This window comes from Myodes glareolus, chromosome 1 (assembly GCF_982192425.1).
Source record: "Myodes glareolus chromosome 1, mMyoGla1.1, whole genome shotgun sequence".
NCBI lineage: Eukaryota > Metazoa > Chordata > Mammalia > Rodentia > Cricetidae > Myodes > Myodes glareolus.
Genome location: NC_142026.1, coordinates 52,851,866 through 52,866,838, shown reverse-complemented (window position 1 = coordinate 52,866,838; position 14,973 = coordinate 52,851,866). Strand labels below are relative to the sequence as shown.

Below are 14,973 nucleotides of genomic sequence, written 5' to 3'. Positions count from 1 at the left end.
CACGGGGAGCAAGCCAGTAAGGAGCACCCTCCATGGCCTCCACATCAACTCCTGCCCCCCAGATCCTGCTCTGCTTGCGTTTCTACCCTGACTTCCTTTGGTGATAACACCGATATGGAGGTGTAAGCAAAACAAACCCTTTCCTCCCTGAGTTGCTTTCGGTCATAGTGTTTCATCACAACAATAGAAACCCTCACTAATACAGAAATGGATCTGAATAAATATCTCAGGGGCTGGAGAGACAGCTCAGGAATTAAAAGCACTTGTTGCTCTTACAAAGGACTCAGGTTCCATTCCCAGCACTCACATGGTGACTTAAACTGCCTGTAACTCCAGGTCCAAGGAAACCGATGCCCTCTTCAGACCTCCAAGGGCACCAGGCGCACGCCTGTGGTGTACTTATGAAAAGGCTCGGGACCTGGTAAAGGCAAGCAGCAACTTCCTGAACGGCACATGGACCGTTTCATATGGAAAGCTACATATGACCGCTTGTGGGCTACCACGTGCAGACAGCGACATCCAGACATGATAAACACAGTCATCTCTGCTTCCTCCAGGGCAAGTAAGTTGGTAGGAGTGGCTTTTCCTTCTTTTCAAAATGTCTTTAATTTTAGGGTTGCCTCTTTTCTGACATGATTTCATAAAATGGGCAATCTTCAAAGTTTTTTTTTCTTTTTTAATTTAAAACAAACCAAAACAGGGCTGGAACAATGACTCAGCAGTTAGGAGCACTTAGTACTCTGGCAGAGGACCCAGGTTCAGTTCCTACCACCCACATGGTGGCTGGCTCACAACCATCTGCAACTATAGCTCACGGGGGGTCCCGATACCCAAGTCCGACCTCAGAGGGCATCCAGGCATACCAGTAGTGTATACACATACCTGCAGGCAAAACACTCATATGCATAAAAATAAATAGTTAAAAACAAACAAGAAACCACCGAAGGGCTGGTGAGGCAGCAGGGTGAGTGAGGGCATTTGCCGCCACGCCTGATGACCTGACTTTGATTTCTGCAATCCACAGGTAGGAAGAGAACAGATTCCTGCTAGTTAGCCTCGGACCTTCACATGCATACACTGTCAGGCTGCCACACATACAAGGTACATAAATAAATGCAATTTAAAAAGAGAAAGACACAGGGCACAATTTAACATGAATTTTAACTATATACCATCATCAGAAACTACTCCAAATTACCTCATATGCATTGGCTCCCATTAACTTAGCCGAATGGCCTGAATTTCTAACGTAGGCCTCTTTTATCTTATTAAACAGCTTTTTCTGCTACCTATTAGCTCTGGCTGCTAAGAATTCATCTGGCTACAAAGGATTAATTATGTCCAATACCAAAAACGGCTCTGATGTGTGTGGAGCTTTTCAAGCTTACTTTAAAAATTTTGGCTATGTTTAATTAGAAAATGTGACGGGGTGGGGGGGGGTCACTTAGCAACTGTTCAGCATTATAAAAACGTTTCCCCAAGTTCTCATTTATTTCTCCTCCTCCTCCATCCCCTACCCACCCCCAAAATAAAGCGAAAGAGATAACTTTAGAAATTTGACCGAATACAAAATGTTAAAATTTCTTTTTCAAAGACTATAATGAAATGAGACTCAGGCAGCTGCCTGGATGGTACATACGCACACACAAACCAGACAAGATATTAGGGAAAGAGACAGTCAGGTAGGGCAGGCAAAGCCTCAGAGGACCTGATGTCATTGCCACCGTAAGGTAATCAACAGACAACTTACCAAGGATTCTCATCAAAGCTCTTTTACTGATTATAGCTGAAAAGCCAATATAATCAAAGCACAATCAGAACGTCTGGGTGTTGGAACAAGTGTCCTTCAGAAGTCTCACCATTCTTTACCCTATTAGACTGTGACATATGCTAATACGCAGCAGTGAAAGTAATGTGAATGCCGCCTTCGCTCAGATCACCTACCAGATGGCAATTTCTTTTCCAACTTCACATTTTCTTTCGGTGATGGACAACCCTCAGAAACTTCTACGGTTTTCGTCTCTTTTCTTTGCCGGATGTACATCATGATGTCAGAGATTCACGCGCATTGTTCTTCCAACCACTCCTACAAACAACACCCAGATAAATGCCCCACAGATATGTCAACACCCTCTTTACCCCAAAACACCCTTCTGCTCTTAAAGTCGGCTGTCAGCAGACCCTACCATACAAATCTTAAGCAGCCTTTAAAGTCATAATGCAAATATTGAACTCAACCATATTTCTAAAGCATGGGTTCTCCAGGTACTCCAGGAGTCAGGGATACAGGTGAGACACATGAAGAAGCCCAGCCCTTCTTCCTGGAAGCCATCTTGGATGCTCCAAGTTTTGTGACATTTTCCTCCCCTGAACCTTAACACTATGTGATATGTTGAGTGACACAGTTTTACATTGTTTTCTCAGTTCCTACAGAAAGTAGTGGGTTTGATGCCCCCACAGAACTGACCACGTGGGAGGGATTCCTAGTAAACTTGTGACAGCCAGATTTTGAAGAACTGAAACATTGTTTCTGGTACCTGAATTTTTAGCACCTGTGTTCTTTGAAACACCCGCGGCTAAGCTAGATGTCTTAGTGTCGAAGTCGGCGGGGCTGTGCGAAACAGGGTGGCTGCTCTCCCTGGGGAGCAACAGTGGGTGTAGCTGTCGGAACAGTTACCTAGTTTGGAAGCTGAGGGGGGGAGGCGGGGGTGTCCTGGCGGTGAGTAAGCTGGCACCAGTCCCTCCCGCCCCCCAGAACATCTTGCCTCGTTCCTCTGAATAATGAATAGCGTTTTACTAATTATCAATTAAAGCCCCGAGGAGTAGCGAGACGCGATTGTTTGAGCAGCTAATCCAACCTGCACTCGAGGTACCAAAGTCTATATTTACCTAACGGTTTGCTCAATGCAACAGGGCAAGCCAACAAGACCCAACGCTTTTGTGGAGATTCGCTCACTCAAAAATAATGAGAAGGAACACAAGACTTAAATACTGTACCTCAAAGCACAAGAAACGAAGAAAGTGAGGGAGTTAAAAAAAAAAAATAGGTATCTTTTCAAAGTCTTGCAGTCACAGCTGGGATCCCGCCCCCCCCCCCATTGGTGATTCATGTCCTGCTAGCCCTAGGCGGGACAAGGGGCTATAGAGGGCCCATCGTGCATCCACCGTGCCTGTTAAGACAGAAAGTTAACAAACACGCCAGGTGCTAATTATGACACGCGTCTGGATTGCAACAACCCCACGAACCAGGAAACAAAAAGTTGCACTGGCCAGCGGGACGCGGAGCCCCGGCCAGACTTTCAGCTAAGGGACCCGCAGGCAATAGCACGACTGCCGATCGGGATGCACGCCGCCACCGTACACCTGGAGCCACTCCCCAGCGCGCACCTGGCGAGTCCACGAGCGGGCCAGGTGCCGGGCAACCCCAAAAACGTCTGGGCACTCGCTCCCGCTCAGCCGTACTCCCTCCCACGCCCCGCCCACGTGTCCAGTGGACGCGGCTCGTCCAGTGCCCTGGCGGCCCGACCCCGCAGCCACAGACCTGCGGCCTCAGCAGTCCTCGCGGGAGGCTTGGGATGAGCAAGGAAGCACGCCGGGCACCCGGGCCTTGGGGACGCGCCGCACCGCGGGAGAGAGCGAGGTGAGGACCCGGAGGTTCGAGCGGCCGGCGACTCCGAGAGGCGCGGTGCAAGGCTGGGCCTGGGGGGCGTCTACAGCCCCTGGAAGGGGCGCGCCGGGGAGGCCGGGCCGCTGCTGCTGCATTAATTGGTTCCGGGAGCTGTTCGTCAACTCAAGGCCCCGCCCCCGCCTCCCGCGTTGCCCCGCCCCGTCTCGTGCGGCGCAGACCGGAAGGAAGAGGCGCACTTCCGCTCGGAGGCTTGCTGGAGTACCGCGTTAGCAAGCAGTTCTTAAGCTTGGCTCGTTTCTGTCCTCGGAGGCCCTGCTGTCCGGAGGAATGGTCACCTGGTCTCGGGTGGCTTTGCCAGCTGTACCTCCTCAGTGTCTACTGTGTGTGCGTTAGACGTTTAGTGACAGAACCTGTAGATACATTTGCTGCTCCAAAGGCACGTCCTCCCACCACCAGCCCACCCTCACCCATCCCCTGTCCCGTTGTCTGTGCTCTGGACTTGTTGGGCCCAAGTTGAGACCCCCAGAGAGACCACCACCGGGATCCAGTCACGTCCAGACTGCAGACGCAAGGTTTATTCAACCCAACTAGTTGGAAGCTCAAAGCCACCACTCGCGGCGCAGTGCTCCCTCTCCTCATTTGCGGTTGACATATACAGGCAAAAACAGCAAGCCAGGTTAACTTAGGGTCCATGGGTTAGTTTTGCTCAGAACAGGTTATGGACTATTTCTATAGTTCTCTTCCTCCTTTAAGCGGCTACTTCGGCTTCCGTGTATGCCCTCCGCCCTCCCCTCCAAGCAGTTATTTTCTGCTCCTGTCTAGACCACAAAGCTGGGTATCCACAGGGGGCTAGCTGCTACGGACAGTTGGTTTGCATTTTGGCAAAGGTTTTTGTTTCCAGCTAACTCTTGATGCTAAAAAGTTTCTTAAACCCAGTGCCTTAAGCAGCTCCTGATCAAGCAAAGTTTCTTAAAATTTTCCATGTCCTTACAGGCTTTGTAACAGGATCCTCTGATGTTGAGCCCTGGATGTTAATCTTATCTCTAAATTGCTTGTCCGTCTTTTTTCCTCTTTGAGACACGGTCTCGCTTTGTAACTGTGACTGCCCTAGATCTCTCTGCCTCTGCCTTCTGGGTGCTGAGATTAAAAGTAGGCGCTACTGTACCCAGATTTTTAGTAACGGATGGCCCTCTGGGATCAGTGCCTATGAAAAGACAGCCTGTCATCTAATTCCAACAGAAATTTGCTTCATCCACCCTGCCTTTCTTTGTGATCGGCTCAGATATTTTTCTTCTTTGGATATCAACTGTTAATACCAAGAACACGCCGCTTAGAATGCTCTCTTACTAGGGTTTTTTTTTTCTCCCCCTTTTTTAAAGCTATGTGCATAAAATGTCAGTGCTGTGAGGTGTGTGTCCCTTCAGGGATCAGTATTCAGCTGCTGCCTGATTGCTGAATGAGAAAAAGAAAAAGGAAAGGAAAGTTGGCTGCTGGTAGGTATGGTGGAGGAGGAGTTTTATTGTAGATAAAAGGGAGAACATAGTCAGAGGCAGACACACATCTGGTCATGACCCTGAGCCATGTGAGGAGGCGGGGAGGAGAGCCAGGTGTTGCAGCCATGAGGCCCAAAGGCCAGAAAGAACAGGTAACCAAAATGGTTGGATTACATAAGGAAGAGCAGCCCGGCCCCCTGGGCTGGAAAGTTCAGGGTAGAGGGCAGTATGCCAGTCAGGAGGGCCCTGTAACAGGTAGGGACAGAGGGATACAGGGAGAACCTGGCAGCCAGGTCTGCTTTGGTCTGTTAAATAGGCACCCGGCCATTTATCTGGATTTGAAACCTAACAATTTCTATACCATGAAGCAAGAACTGTCCTAAGAACATAACATTGTAGCCCTTCTCCTAGATTAGTAGGCGCCCACTACTGAGAGCTGGAGTCTTAGGTTTGCATGGAGTGTGCCTACAGTCCCAACACTGAGGAGGTTGCAACAGGAGGATGGCAAATCCAACTCTTGCCTGGGCTGCATCCAGAGACACACAATACTGTCTTTCACAAACATACAACAAGGCAATGAGTTGCAGTGAAGCAGAAAAGAAGATGGGGAAAATTATGGGAAAAGGAAAAGGCATCCCCCCCATCCCATCCCAGATCTAGAGGAATCCAGGATCCTCAGGAATTCCAGCACACAACACTTGCTGTAAACTAAAGGCTGCAGGCATAGAAATAATATTCCTCTCATGGAGAGCTATCTTATTTTTAAATAGCAACCAACCCTTGGGTCTCATTCATTTTCCAAAGACATCTGGGAATCTCAAGGAAGACTCTTAACATTTGTTTACAGTAAAGATATCCTACCTTAGGGCTGCAGAGATAGCTCAGCACTTGCATTTCTCTGATGGCTAAGGATGCTGAGCATTTCCTTAAGAGATTTTCAGCCCTTTGAGATTGTTGAAAGTTCTGAATCACATTTTTTTTCTTTTATTGGATTATTTGTTCTTTTGATGTCAAAGTTCTTGAGTTCTTTGTATATTTTGGAGATCAGTCCTCTGTCCTATGTGGGGTTAGTGAAGATCTTTTCCCAATCTGTAGGCTGCCATTTGTCTTGTTGACTGTGTTCTTTGCTTTACAGAAGCTTCTCAAGATAACTCTGAGATTCTATCTTACACCTGTCAGAATGGGCAAGATCAAAAACACTGATGACAACTTATGCTGGAGAGGTTGTGGGGTAAAGGGAATGCTCCTCCATTGCTGGTGGGAATGCAAACTTGTACAGACACTTTGGAAATCAGTATGGTGATTTCTCAGAAAATTAGGAAACAATCTACTTCAAGACCCAATACTGCTGTTGGGTACATATCCAAAGGATTCACAATCATACCACAAAGACATGTACTGAGCTATGTTCATAGCAGCATTATTTTTAATACCAGAACCTAGAAAAAACCTAAATGCCCCTCAACCGAAGAACGGATAAGGAAAACGTGATACATTTATACAATGGAGTACTACACAGTAGTAAAACAAAATAACGACATCTTGAAATTTGCAGGCAAATAGGTGGATCTAGAAAAAACAGTATTGAGTGAGGTAACCTAGACCCAGAAAGGCAAATATACTATGTACTCAATCATAAGTGGCTTTTAGACATAATGAAAAACAAAAAACCAAGCCTACAGGCCACAACCCCAGAGAAACTAAACAACAAAGAGACACACATGGATCTACATAGGAAGGTGGAAAATATAAGATCTGAGTATATTGGGAGGGTGGGGGTCGTGGGGGAAAGTAAAGGGGGAGAGGGGAAGAAGGAAGGGGAGTGTAGAAAAATGTATAGCTCAGTAAAAACAATTTAAAAAATACAAAGGAAAAAAAAAGAACACTTGCTGCTGTTACATAAGACCCAGGTTTGTTTTCAGAACCCATGTGGTAACTCACAACCATCTGTAACTTCCATACCAGGGGATCTAATGCCCTCTTCTGATCTCGCAGGGCATCAGGTATACATGAGGTGCACATACTTGCAGGAAGAGCACTCAGAAGATATAAGGTGGACTGTTGAGATGGCTAAGCAGGTAAGAGCATTGGCTGTTCTCTGGAGGACCTCTGTTAGATTCCCAGTACTCATGTCCTGATAAATCCTGTCCCAAGGGATCTGATGCCCTCTTCTGGCCTCAGTGGGCATAGCATGCACATGGTGCACAGCTATATAGCCAAAATCTTTTAAAATTTTTCGTAAATAAATATAAGTGTTTAAAAAGGTATTACCTTGGGTGGTAGCCTCAGATATGAAGAAAACTCAGCACAACCTGAGATATTCATGTGCTCCATGCAGCTGGAGTCAGGGTGGGTGTCTGTACAGATTATGTAAGAGGCTGGCTCCTAGGTTTCTGCCTTGGGCAATCAGGCCAGTGGGATGCATCAAAAGGAAAGCTGGCTTAGGGCTTGGTACAATGTAAAGAGGGGTTTTCTCCTAGGCAGGGGCCGTTCTGCCCAGGATCAGTGCCGATATCGGTCCAAGCTTACCTAGCATTGTCTGATCAGACATCACCTGGCTGGCAAGGGCCGGCTAGAGGCCATTGATGCTCACAAGACTCTCTCCACAGGTGGCTGGAACTTCCTCAAGACATAAGCACTGGACCTGAGGCTCCTACGGTAGAGCGAGTGCAGTGAAGAGCAGAGCCAGTCATATCCCAGTGGCCAGGACTTGCAGAAAGGAAATGGCAGCGAAGCACAGCCTTCATCCTTTTTCATTGTCCCCCAGTCTGGGCCTGGGGCTGGGGGATGGAACTGTACACCTTCAGGGCAGGTCCTCCACACTCAGTGAATCCTTTCTTAAAGATACACTCTGAGATGTGCTTTATCATCGCCCTCCATGCACTTCCTGCTTCTTTTCTTCCTGTCCACCTTGCAGTGAGCGGTTCTCTCCGCACATCCTACCGCCATGATGATGCCCTACCACCAAGAACCGTCCACAGACCCCACAGAACCACGAGTCAAAACAAGCCCTTTCCTCTAAGGTGTCCTGTCAGATATTGTGGTCACAGTGGTGAAGAGATAACTCGTACAATATCCTTACGTCGTCTGTCCCATGGGCCTAAGGCACAGGATAGGCCAGTGTTACTTTATGCTGGATTGCTTGCTTAAGGGAGAATTTCAGGGATTTTGTCGAGGCTACTCCAACAGCCTATGGAGAGAGCCCTGAGAGCAGCAACTGGCCTCCAGTCAGCCACCTGCTGGTCATGTAATGAGTTATTGTGTTAGCACATGAGACTGCTTAGGTCAGCTTTGGCTGATAGCAGGATGGATCCTGGGCAGAACCACCTCTGCCCATCACCATCACACATCGGAACTCTGAGGACAATAGATACATGTTGGCTTTGGGAGGGTCCTATTGCTGTAGAATATTATTTTAAGATGTGTTACCTTTGTTTATACTGTGGAATATTTGTATAATGATGCAAAGATGCGTTACATTTTTATGTTACATTTGTTTAACTCTATGAAGCTGTGTTACTTACTTTGCCTGTTTAAAACACCTGGTTGGTCTAATAAAGAGCTGAATGGCCAATAGGAAGGCAGGAAAAAGGATAGGCAGGGCTGGCAGGGAGAGAGAATAAAATAGAAGGAGAAATAAGGAAAAAGAGGTCAAGAGACGAGAAAAGGAGGAGAGGAGGACACCAGGGGCCAGCCACCCAGCCAGACCCAGAACAAGAAGGAAAGAAAGACATACAGAAATAGAGAAAGGTAAATGCCCAGAGGCAAAAAGATAGACCAGATAATTTAAAGTTAAGAAAAGCTGGCAAGAAACAAGCCAAGCTAAGGCCAGGCATTCATAAGAAAGAAAATTTTTCATGTGTGATTTATTTGGGAGCTGGGTGACTTCCAAAGAACAAAGAGCCAAAAGAGTAAAGAAGTAACAACTACAGCGTATTATACAGTGATAGATATACCAACACAATACAAATCACCCACATGGATACACCATGATGTATATATTCTCACTGAGCTAGACTGTTTCTGATATATTATGTGTAGGAATAGTTTTGCCTGCATGTATGACTGTGCACTACATGCCTGATGCCCCAGGAGGCCAGAACAGGATATTGGTTCTTCCAGAACTGGAGTTACAGATGGTTCTCATCCACTACGTGGGTGCTAGGAATCAAATGTAGGTCTCTACAAGAGAAGTCAGGGCTCTTAACCACTGAGCCACCTTTCCAGTCCCTGTCTTTTCATTGCTTGCTTTTGAGACAGAGTCTCTATAGCTCCGGCTGGCCTGGAACTGTCTTTGTATACCATGTCAGCCTCCAAGAGATCCACATGCCTTTGCTTTTCCATTGCTAGAATTAAAGCTATGTACCACTATATCCAGCCTGTTTCTGGTTTTAAGCAATTTTAAGCAATGTTGTAAGAACATTCTTAGATATATATAATTCTTTAGGAAATATTTCTAGAAATAGAGTTGAAAGAACTCATGTTCTAATTTGTGATAAAAGTTGGCAAACTACCTCCCAAAAGGATGAACACTTCCATTACTTTAATTTTTATTACCAGTTTGTATTACAGCTAGGATTTCTCTGTACCTTTGCCAACAGTGGACACATTTAATCTTTGCCAATGTTAAATGGGAAATAACATATCATTATCTTATGGGATTTTGAAGGATGGGGGATGGCCTGCTGGGGATAACACACAAGACTTTCCACATGCTGGACAAATGCTCTACCATCTTTACAGTTGTACTCCTCAGTATTTCATTTCTGCAGCAGGACCTTAGTAGCACAAATAATAAAAACCCAGAGACAGCTGAAGATCAGTAAAGCAGAACAGCCAAGTCACTAGAAAAGTCTCACCTCTACCAAGGCTGGGCGACTGCAGACTGAGCCGTGAGCCTCTGTCGCCTCCCATTTTACATTCCTCTGTAGTGCTGGGATTAAAGGTGTGTGACTTCCAAATACTGTGATTAAAGGTGTGAGACACCACCATCTGGATCTGTTTCTATATTGATCTTGTGTAGCCCAGGGTGGCCTTGAACTCACAGAGCTCCATCTGCCTCTGTCTCCTAAATCCTGGGATTAAAGGTGTGTGACACCACTGCCTGACCTCTAGTGGCTTAGTCTTACCCTCTGATCTTCAGGCAAACTTTATGTATTAAAACATAAATAAAATACCACTATATTTTCCATTTTTCTAAAATAAAAAAATAAGGCTATATGTAATATAAGAAAAACTATGTATAATAAATACAATAACTATATGCAATATATAATTTCATAACTTGCTTTCTCCATCTGGTAAACAAGGAAAATTATAATTATAACTATCTAGTGTTCAGCTCCCTCAGAGACCCAAGAAGGAAATAATATTAACTGAGTGAACAGAAAGTGTGAGCAAGCAACTTCTGAAAATAGTGAGAAATGACAAAAACAGCTGGCTGCCTGGACAGTCATCCAAAGTTCCTCTGAAATGTTGGGATATTCATCTTCAGCCTAAATGGCTAGAATATCTGACAGACTTTTTTGTGAAGCAAGGTTTTCGAAGGACTGTCCCACCTTGTCTGGTCAAGGTTTGGCAGTCACTCTCTTTTGTGCCTTGCTTGTCTCATTAGGACAGAATATTGTCAGCAGTTGAGGCAAAGGCACTTTCTCACCCAGTGGCTTACTTTTGCCACAAAGAAAAGTAAACTGTAAGTTTCTTTGATGCCTGTCATCTCTGAAGTAGATTGGTGCTGCCAAGAGCAGACATTTCTCATTGTCATTTAAAAAAATGAGCTCATGTTATTAAAACATCTCAAATAACATATTCTGTAGATCTCTGAAGTGTCTGAAGATGATATGTCTATCTTAAATATATCTGCTTGACCTTGAAAACATACCTTATGTGACTACAAGTTCAATTATAATAGGTGACTAATTACTAATCTGCATTTCTTTATTATCCTAAACAGTTGGTAATAATTACTTTCATGGACTAGAAATTTGTATTACATTGTTAAATGAGTTGTATGGGTACAATATCTTCAACAAGATTAGAAACATATGTACCACATGTTTTAATAAAATTAATCTCAAGTTTGTATCAATATACAAAATTTATATATAACATACAGGGCAGGCAGTTACAGAAAGACCAAATCGAACTCTAAAGGATATATTAAATAAACAGAAGGGATGAAAAATACACCCAGAAATAGATTGCGTAATGCTTTATTAACTTTGAATTTTCTAAACGCTACTGAGAAAGGAACAGCAGCTGTGTAGAGACCTTGGATAGTAGAAAAGACAACAGAATTAAATCAGCCAATATACTTTAAAGATGTCCTGACCTCAGAATGGAGACCAGGTTATCTGTTATGTTGAGGAACGGGTTTTGCTTTTGTTTCTACAGGAGAAGAAAAGCTTTGGATATCATCAAAATTGATAAAGATTTGATTTGAACAAGAAACACCTCTTAATTAGAAGAGATGATAGTTCATTAAGTACCGTGGCCATTTAAGCAAAACTACCTATAAAACTAACAAATGCTTTTCATTTGATCGGATATAATTTCCCAAAAGAGAATCTTCCCAAATTTGGGGTTGGGGAAGGGTTTTGTTTCTGTCTCAAGTCCTGGCTAGACAATTTCCTTGGCTTGTTGCTACGTGATAGAAAAGTCTCTTTTTTTAAAGATTTATTTATTTATTATTTGTACAGTATTCTCAGTATTCTGTCTGCCTGTATACCTGCAGGCCAGAAAAGGGCACCAGATCTCATTACAGATGGCTGTGAGCCAACATGTGGTTACTGGGAATCAAACTTCGGACCTTTGGAAGAGCAGGCAGTGCTCTTAACCGCTGATCCATCTTTCCAGTCCCGAAAAGTCTTTTTTTAAAAAACCTTTACTATTGATTTGATTTTCTTTATGTAATTCTTAGGCCTTCAGCACATTTCTAACCAATACTTGATTGATTTCTGCATTACCTTGTGCTAGAGGACCTAGCAGACCCGTGTGGGATTGGATATGTGTTATGTGTATGGGATGATGCCTATTCCTGATTTTATCTTGTACCTGAATAAATAACGAAGTCAATTCTGTATCATCTGGTATAAATTCAGTGGTTTCAATATACAAACAACTCTTTCTGTATATTGTGAATCAGTAACTATGCTGAGAGGTTCTTTAAAATCCTTTAGCACCATGAGAATAGCATATAATCCTGCTATATAATTTTGGACAGAATCATAAGAACTTTGAGCCATTTTACTTAAATTTTCTGATTTGTAGCCTGCCTTTCCTGATTTATTTGCATCAGTATAGAATGTAGGGGCTCCAGTAATTCATGTGTCCCATACAATGTGAGAAAAAAATCCAGTTAGTTCTCTTTATAAGTTAAATTCTCCAGCTTTTGGGATAGTTGTTGTTAATCTCTCCCAAGAAATTACTACAACCTCTTTGTCATGGTTCACTTTCTTTCCGTAATTTGCCAATTTCACCATTATTAAAAGGTACTATAATTTCTGCTGGGTCTATTTCAGTTAATTGATGAAGTCTCAATTTTCCTTTTAGAATTAACTCAGAGACCTTTTCCACATACATTTTTAATATTTTACTCAGTTTCTGTGGTAAAAAAAGATCCATTCTAAGATAATATCTTCCCTCTGCATTAAAATTCCTGTAGGGAAATGTTCGGAGTTTAATATGACCAGAACACAGTTAAGATTTGAATCCACATGATCCACATGTGCCTTCTGTAATTTTTCTTCAATCAAAACTAATTCTCACTCAGCTTCAGCTGATAATTCCCTGGGACTATTTAAGTCCTTGTTATCAACTAAGGTTTAGTTTAAATTAATCAGGTCATCAGGACCTATCCCAATAGTGGGCTGTAGCTGGAAATGTCTCCTAGCAATCTTTGGAAGTCATTAAGAGTCTGCAATTGATCTCTCCTAATTTATACCTTTTGGGGTCTATTTTTTTGTGAACCTATTTTATAGCCTAAATAATTAATAGAATCTCCTCTTTATATTTCTTCAGGAGCAATTTGTAATCCTCAAAAGGCAAACTTTCTTTTCTTCTTCAAACATTCTTTCTAAAGTATCTACATTTGAGTCAGATAGCAAAATGTCATTCATGTAATGGTAAACTATAGATTCAGGAAATTGCTTACATATCATTTCCAATGGCTGACTTACAAAATATTGGCACAGGGTGGGGCTATTTAACATTTCCTGTGGTAGAATCTTATGTTGATATCATTTAGCAGGCTGTGAATTATAAGTAGTCACCATGAAATCAGATTTTTCTCTGTCTTTTTGTTGTAAAGGTATAGTGTACCATTACACCCCTGTATATATTTATTAGGTAAAGGTGATGATTTCAGGGTTGTTAATTATTTATTTTTGCTATGATCCTTCTTTTAATATTTGCTGTCCTGCTCAGGTATTTAGTCTCTTGTGAAATCATTTATTCACTGTGCCTATATAACTACTGTTTGTCATATACATCACAGATAGTGTGCCATCATTGTATTACCTATTGTGTGTCTTTGGCTATGTAGGTGTTTCCTCAGCTTATATGTATAAATCTGCCATTTATTTATTTATTTATTTTATGTGTATTGGTGTTTTGCCTGGATGTATGTCTGTGTAAGGGTGTCAGGTTCTCTGGGACTGGAGTTACAGGCAATTGTGAGCTGCCATGTGGAAGCTGGGAATTGAAGAAGAGCAACCAGTGCTCTTAACCCCTGAGTCATCTCTCCAGCCCCTAGAAATCTGCCATTCTTATAGCTCACAATGTGTATAAGTTCTCTCATTTCAAAATCACTTTTTCCCCAGTATTTTGAGTACAGAATCTGTATTTTTGGGGTGTGGTGGTGGTGGTGGTGGTAGTTCAAGAAAGGGTATCACTGTGTAGCCCAGGCTGGCCTGGAACTCACTCTTTAGACCAAGCTGGCCTCAAACTCAGAGATCTGCCTGCCTCTGCCTCCCAGTACCCAGTTTTGGAAACTTTTTACTATGTATTGTAGGAGAGCAGGCCCCTTTGTTCTGTTCCACCCAGCTAGCTTACACCCAAAATAATCACACAGAAAATGCATTAATTAAATTACTGCCTGGCTTATTACCTCTAGCCTTTTATTGGCTAACTCTCACATCTTGATTTAACCCATTTCTATTAATGTGTTTTGCCACTTGATTGTGGCTTACCAGCATGAGTCTAACCAGCATCCATCTCAGGCAGGAGAATCATGGCGTCTGCCACATTTTCCTTCTTCCTCCCAGCATTCAGTTCTCTTTTCCACCCCTGCCTACTAAGCTCTTCCATATCAAAAGGCCAAGGCAGTTTCTTTATTCAACCAATGAAAGCAGCGCAAATACAGAAGGACCTCCTACACCAACTGTGGAATGAGAGATCTCACATCATCCTTTTCTATTTGTACAGTTATTTCATGATCCTTTCTCTGATGCTCTGAATTAGACTGCATAATAAATTCTCATGGTTTTCAGCAGGTTTGTGAATTTTTAAATTATTTTTAAATCCAAATTATGTTCTCTTTTTAAAAAGAGTTTATTTATCTTATTGTGTGTGAATGTGTGTGTGTATGCAGTATCCATGGATGGCAGAAGACGGTGATGGATTTCCCCCAGAACTGGAGTTAAAGGCAATTTTGAGCTGCCAGATGGGTGCCCCAAACCAAACCTGGGTCCTCTACAAGAAGAACAAGTGTTCTCAATGACTGAGCCATTTCTAGGCCCTCTTTAATTTCTCTTTAAAAAGAACCAAGAGTGCATGCCTACAATCCCAGCACTTCGTAGGATACGGCAGAAGTCTAGATAGAAGGCTGGAGAGGTAGCTCGGTGACTAAGAGCA

At 43.3% G+C, this 14,973-nt stretch overlaps 1 protein-coding gene and 1 long non-coding RNA gene across 7 annotated transcripts in view; one reads left to right on the top strand and one right to left on the bottom strand.

Moving 5' to 3' along the window:
- Dpy19l3 (dpy-19 like C-mannosyltransferase 3) overlaps positions 1-3,681 on the bottom strand; it is a 68,265-nt gene extending 64,584 nt beyond the window's left edge. Inside the window, exons 1-2 of one of the 4 annotated variants that reach the window (XR_015003735.2) lie at positions 3,542-3,681; positions 1,945-2,086 (exon numbers count right to left, since the gene is read on the bottom strand). Coding sequence is in view for 3 of the 4 variants with exons in the window: in XM_048448801.3 (XP_048304758.1) it covers positions 1,945-2,047 (103 nt within the window). In the remaining variant the exon portion in view is untranslated. Of the gene's footprint in view, positions 1-1,944; positions 2,087-2,997; positions 3,019-3,387; positions 3,448-3,541 lie in introns of those variants that run through there. The other 3 variants (XM_048448801.3, XM_048448802.3, XM_048448804.3) reach the window with 3 other exon arrangements.
- Positions 3,682-3,745: 64 nt separating this feature from the next.
- LOC125409664 (uncharacterized) lies at positions 3,746-13,704 on the top strand. Of its 3 annotated transcripts, none has more exons than XR_015003743.2 (4): positions 3,746-5,121; positions 6,257-6,344; positions 7,117-7,199; positions 7,731-13,704. It is a non-coding gene; the product is annotated as an uncharacterized LOC125409664 (long non-coding RNA). The 3 variants fall into 3 exon arrangements; XR_015003742.2 differs by having other exon boundaries at positions 6,257-6,352; XR_015003740.2 differs by having other exon boundaries at positions 3,746-6,352; positions 7,731-12,202.
- The last annotated feature ends 1,269 nt before the right edge of the window (positions 13,705-14,973 follow it).